We start from the raw sequence: 6,213 nt of genomic DNA, 5'->3' as shown, positions 1-6,213 counted from the left end.
TACCTACCTCATCAGGAAGATCTGCAGATACCTCCTCATCCAGCTCCCTGCAAAATACCAGAAATGATTGAGGAGCTACCTCCAACAGCAAGTGTACAGTGCAGATACAGAAGCCTGTGAGAGTGTACAGTGTTGTGAGACACTGGATAAGTGCATAGTGCAGGTACAGAAGCCTCTGTCAGTGAACAGAACAGGAGCAGAACACTGTGTGAGTGCATAGTGCAGCTACAGAAGCCTGTGGGAGTCTATAGTACAGAGGTGGGACACTGTATAAGTGTACATTGCAGGTACAAAAGTGTGGGAGTGAACAGTTCAGGTGTGGGACACTGGGTAAGTGTACAGTGCAGATACAGAAGTGTGGGAGTATACAGTACAGGAGTGGGACAAGGGGTAAGTGCATAGTGCAGGTGTAGAAGCCTGTGGGAGTGTACAGTATGGAGGTGGGACACTGGGTAAATGTGTAGTGCAGGTACAGAAGCCTGTGAGAGAGTATAGTACAGGAGTGGGACACTGTGTGAGTGTATAGTGCAGCTACAGAAGCCAGTGGGAGTCTATAGTACAGAGGTGGGACACTGTGTAAACGTATAGTGCAGTCACAGAACCTGTGAGAGTATATAGTACAGGAGTGGGACACTGTGTGAGTGTATAGTGCAGCTACAGAAGCCTGTGAGAGTGTATAGTACAGAGGTGGGACACTGTTTGAGTGTATAGTGCAGCTACAGAAGCCTGTGGGAGTCTATAGTACAGAGGTAGGACACTGTGTGAGTGTACAGTGCAGGTACAGAAACCTGTGGGAGTGTACATTGCAGAAGTAGGACACTGTCTGAATGTATAGTGTATAGTGAATGTATAGTGCAGCTACAGAAGCCTGTGTGAGTGTATAGTGCAGGTGTGGGACATTGGGTAATTGTACAATGCAGGTACAGAAGCCAGTGTACAGAACAGGTGTGGGACTCACTGTGTATCTGAATGTTTCTCAGTGAATATTCGGATGATAAAGTCTGCCTCCTTGTGGGGTTCGAAGGTCGAAGGAACAATGATGTACTCCCCAGGGGGCAGGCGGATCTGCGTGCTGACCTCACGCAGGTTGATAAAGGTTTCAGAGCGGGCACAGGATTGGTGGCGTAGGAAGAAATCTTTCTTCAGATGCACATTCTGGCAGCCCTTAAACTGCAAAGCACAAAGCCCACAGCAGAAGTTAAACTCATGCTGCCAGTCACTCACTGATTTCTGTTGCTCTGGTTGGCTGATATCCACAGTGTGGTTGGGTTGTTTGCAGCAAGATATAATGTAAGGTTGAGGGAACACACTCAAATAATAAGAAAATCACAATAAAAACTATTTTGCCTTTTACTTTGTCTGAGGAAACATAATAAACACTAACACCACTGTGAGCCCAACATACAGCACCATATGGCAGGTGCTCATTCTGGAATAGGATTCAAGGCCAAGTTGGGCCCACTCAATGCCGGATTATTTTAACTTGTGTTATCCCAACTATAATTCACCACTCACAAACTGCTAGTCCCCTCCCACACTCAAGATCTACAAACCAGACATGGGGAGGCATGGAGCAGGAGCCACATAGACACGTACCTCATCAGGAACCTGCAGGGAAAGCAGAATAAACACACATTATTAAAGTCCTGGTGTGTGGGCCCAAACAACATAATGCAGATCTGCCATAGGGTTTCATAGTGTAAGTAACTGATATAAACACAGAGATCCCTAGTGTTCACTGTACATAAAACGCCTCGTGTGGTTACATCTCTTCTATCAAACCTTTCTGAGCCTCATAAGATCACCTTCCTTGCAGAACAATTAGATTGCAAGCTCTATATGGCAGAGGCTCATACATCTGAATAGAAGAAATTATCGGCTTTATAACAGAAATCTAAAGTGAGAGTTAGGAAACCTACTGGCTACCAATTTACCTCCACTGAGGAAACAGGACCCACCCCAAGGAGCCAGGTACCTCATACACAGCAAAGCCAATGGTGTGCGTGTCTTGTCCTGCCTTCATTTCCTTCCGCCGGTTCTTCTGCATCAGCGCCACCAGGAAACTGCAGGCCAACTCATTGTCATCAGGGTCATCATCTTCCTCCATCAGGGTAATTTTGAACTGAGGGTTGATCCAAAATGTGGCTGCGGGCAGAGACTGGGGTAAAGAGGCAGCAGGTACAGTAACTCCCAAGCATTCCCACTGTTGGTGTGATGCTGGGAGTTGTGGTTCAGTAACAGCAAGGGGGCTGCAGTTCCTAAAGTATGTGTTCTATAATGTTGACCCAGGAGCAGTAAAAAGTCTAATAACTGGAAAGAGGAGTTATATCCAGACGTGTATCAGCAGCTTAGAGTTGGCTGGAGGGCCCTGCACATTCTTACAATAATTATTTCCTATCCCCTTAAATGGCATCATACTATAGGAAAGAGCCAGGGCCCCCACTGTGAGTTAAGTTCTCCACTTTCACAGGCCAGTCACCTGGGTTGTTCCTGCAGCCCCCGGCGGTGCTTCCGCGGCGCCAAGTGCCATCATACAGAGTGGTGTGCCACTTGCCGAGCCCGTCTTTATTCAAAGCATCCGGGGTCAGGTTACAGATCTCCAGACGGGAAAACTGGCGCAGGAATTCTTGGAAAGACATCCTGGGAAAGGAAATGAGGGACAGGAGAGGGCACATTCAGTGATGGGGGGAGAGGTGAGAGCTGATACAATACATTTAGGTTAATATATATATATATATAGGACTCCTCCCATTACTCTCTTTTTCTCTGCTCATTTCCACACATCTAATGCTCTGACCCCATCACAAACTTTCTCTGCCTAACTCACCAGAACTCTCCATCCTCCATCTTCAGCTGCAAGTCCTCCTGCTCTGAAGGGTCCACTTCATTCCATTCCGACGAACTGGGGGGCAAAGCAGACATTAGGCCTAAAATCTGCACATAAGACAGCTATTGCATGTCCTCTGTGCCCTTCCACCTAAACACTGCATGACCTCTGTGCTCTGGGTATATTTTATAATTCATTTTATTGACAACATTTAAAGTCACATGGGTAAAGAATGGCCAGGCATGTTTGATATTGATCTCGGGCACGTTACTCTCTACTTGTAATCAGATTCATTCCTACCTTTTATTTCTATATTTACATCATATATCCCTCCACATAATATATCTACCAGATGTTAAGTAATTTAAGGTTGGACAGAACTAGTTTTTACCAATAAGACTTTGAAATTGTGCTAAAGGGTTAATGTTGTTGGGTCACATGTCTGATATAAACCTATTAAACATGATTTTAAAAAAATTAAATGGAGTTTCCGACTGCCTGTGCACGATACTGCTTGGCCGAATCACTGTAAGGCCTCCAGGTTATTCTGGTACCAATTCCCACTTGGGCCATTCAAAAGCTTTGTCACCCTCTTTTTGCCACATCAGTGAGCCTCATATCCCAATGAGTTATCTGATTCAGTTCCCTCATTACCTACCCAGACATTAGCTCTACATAGTACTTCCCAATCAGTGCTGGCCTAGTGGTCATCTGAACTGCAGCTCCTCCTTCTATTGCTCAATCAGGATGAGTCTCCACTTATTAGTGCCAGTTCTGCCAAGAGTTTTCAAACTTGTTTCTCAGGGGGCCCAAACTAATTTGTGAACCTAATCATAATCAACTGTCTGAAAAAACTTCACATTATTAAAGGGATTCTGTCATGAATTTATGGTGTAGTTTTTATTTCTAAATTACACTGTTTACACTGTAAATAATTCACTCTACCATGTAAAATTTAATTTCTAACTCAACAAATGTATTTTTTTAGTTGTAATATTGGTGTGTAGGCAGCCATCTTAGGTCACTTGGCCTGGTCATTTGCTTTCAGAAATGAACTGCTTTCTGAATAGCTATTGTTTCTCCTACTCAATGTAACTGAACAAATCGCAGTGGGACATGGATTTTTACTATTGAGTGCTGTTCTTATATGTACCAGGGAGCTGTTATCTGGTTACCTTCCCATTGTTCTGTTGATGGGCTGCTGGGATGGAAGGGAGGGGGTGGCAGAGCAGTAGTAAAGAGTGACTGAAGTTTATCAGAGCACAAGTCACATGACTAGGGGGACCTGGGAAAGTGGCAATATGTCTATCCCCATGTCAGATTTCAAAATTAAATATTAAAAAAGCAGTTTGCTCATTTGAAAAATGGATTTCAGTGTGGAAGTCTGCTGGAGCAGCATTATTAACTGATGCATTTTGAAAAAAACTTTTTTTCTCAGGATATGGAGACCCACTCTAACCAGCACAGGGAACCCTATTATTTGGTCCCAATCCTTTGGTTAAGAATCTGTTTCATATTTGGTGGAACTTACTTATCACTCCAGGCTCCGGTCCATTCCACCTGCCCCCAGGGATTTCTGATGCGAATGAGCTTTTCCATTCCTCCTCTGTAATCAACCTGCCAGGGAATGATTTGAAAGACATCATGTTGTTTAACAATGCCCTCCACCAGGCTTAGGGTGCAAAGGGATAGCCCTACAGATCAGAACTGGGCTCAGTGTTAATTAATCCTGGAACTATAGCTGGGCTGAGTTATATTTGGCAGACTAGGGTTAGCGACGGACTGCGGGTGCCCAGTGTTCAATGGTGCTGTTGCATGGGGACACTTAAATTGTGAGCCCCAACAGCCCCCCACACATTGAATTTTTTCCCAGTGTCCCACTGACCCAGTCTGACCCTGACTAGGTTGAGTGAACCTGATTTATGCAAGTACAGAGCTTAAATACTTTATTGCTCTCTTTGCCATGATCTTGTGGGTGTGGCTTTTGCAACTGTGAGGCCAATCAAGTGTTTCCTATTGGCCAGTGTAAAGCTGGTTGTGGAGCTTTGGCCATTATAGGGCCCTCTTTGACTCATGTATAAGTTATGTTTTTTTTTATGGAATCTGTATATTCAGTGTATGCACCCATTAATTGTAGTGCACTGCTTAATGTGTTAAACTGCTTTAAACTATTTCCTCAGCCCATTGATATTAATGCAGTAAGGAACCCCACTTGGCATCTTCAGTTGCATTCAAACCCCTACAATTGAGTGACCATGCAGAATCAATCCTCTGAATCTGCGTCAGTATTGGGAGAGACTGGATTCATTATTTTGGTTGGGGGGGGGCTGATAATGGGACACATGTACAAAGGACAAAAGTGTAGTAATGTCAAACATTTGACCCTTCAGTACTAATTCAACAGCTGGGGTCACAAGTTGGACAATCCTGGATGTCAGTGGTGTAACATACATAGCCAAATATAAGCAGTAATTAGGAAGGCTGAATGGTGCCTTACACCATTGACTTTCCCATACTAATCCCCTGTGATCATTATGTATATTGGCCCTTATTCTAACTGGGGGGCCCTGCTGCACTTACCTCTTTGAGAGCAGTGACTGAGTATGCGTGTCCCTTCACAAGCTTCTTAAATGTGACAGCTTCCATGTCAAAGGCACTTGTTATCTAAAGATAAGTCACAGTGGGATTGTCAAGAAAAAAGGTGAGACAATTTGAGTGGGGAGTATGTAATTGAGAAAGAGGGTACAGGTTATACAAGAAACTTGGGCCCTTAACTGGGAGTATATACGAGTCAGACTCATATTGAATATGAGAGAGGTCCTAGGCCAGTACCTCTCTCAGATTCAATATGAGTCTGACTCGTATATATAAGGACTCCTGGCAATGCTCATACAAGTAGGACTCATATCTAAAGATGAATTAAAAAGGGGTTTGACTTTGGGGGTTTGAGGACATACAAGAAGAATTCACACCTACAGAGGAGTGAAAAATTACCCTGAAAAAGGATGGAAGGGACTGGGTCCATATGAGTAGGACTCATATTATATAGGAGTAGGAAGTAGCCCAATGAATAGGACCTATGTACTAGGTGAGAAGGGGCCCTGAACTGGAAGGGACTGAGGACAAACAAGTAGGACTCACATCTATTGAACATCCCAGAAGGGACCCTCTCTCCAAAGCACGTTTTATAATCTTATCTAAGTCTCGAGGTGCTTTGCGTAATTCGTACATTTCTGCAACTCCTCCGGTAAAGTCCTCAAATCCCTCAGTGGTGCTCCCACCAGACAGGGACTCATACGAACTGTTCAGCCTGTGGGGAATAAAGAGAGAGAGGTAAAAAAACATTCACAATGGACACTTATGACGAGGTTCCATGTCAAAGGAAC

General features: G+C 44.2%; 1 protein-coding gene across 2 annotated transcripts in view; it reads right to left on the bottom strand.

Annotated features, from left to right (window-relative positions):
- Positions 1 to 6,213, bottom strand: part of capn11.L (calpain 11, (mu/I) large subunit a L homeolog) — a 33,821-nt gene that overhangs the window by 11,834 nt on the left and 15,774 nt on the right. For both annotated transcript variants that reach the window (NM_001089681.1, XM_018261752.2), the window contains 9 exon segments: positions 8 to 47; positions 959 to 1,170; positions 1,597 to 1,608; positions 1,976 to 2,145; positions 2,480 to 2,640; positions 2,828 to 2,902; positions 4,359 to 4,444; positions 5,408 to 5,491; positions 5,969 to 6,137. In NM_001089681.1, the coding sequence (NP_001083150.1) occupies positions 8 to 47; positions 959 to 1,170; positions 1,597 to 1,608; positions 1,976 to 2,145; positions 2,480 to 2,640; positions 2,828 to 2,902; positions 4,359 to 4,444; positions 5,408 to 5,491; positions 5,969 to 6,137 (1,009 nt within the window).

The sequence above is a fragment of the Xenopus laevis genome, chromosome 5L (genome assembly GCF_017654675.1).
Source record: "Xenopus laevis strain J_2021 chromosome 5L, Xenopus_laevis_v10.1, whole genome shotgun sequence".
Classification (NCBI taxonomy): Eukaryota; Metazoa; Chordata; class Amphibia; order Anura; family Pipidae; genus Xenopus; species Xenopus laevis.
This window is presented reverse-complemented; position numbering and strand designations above follow the sequence as displayed.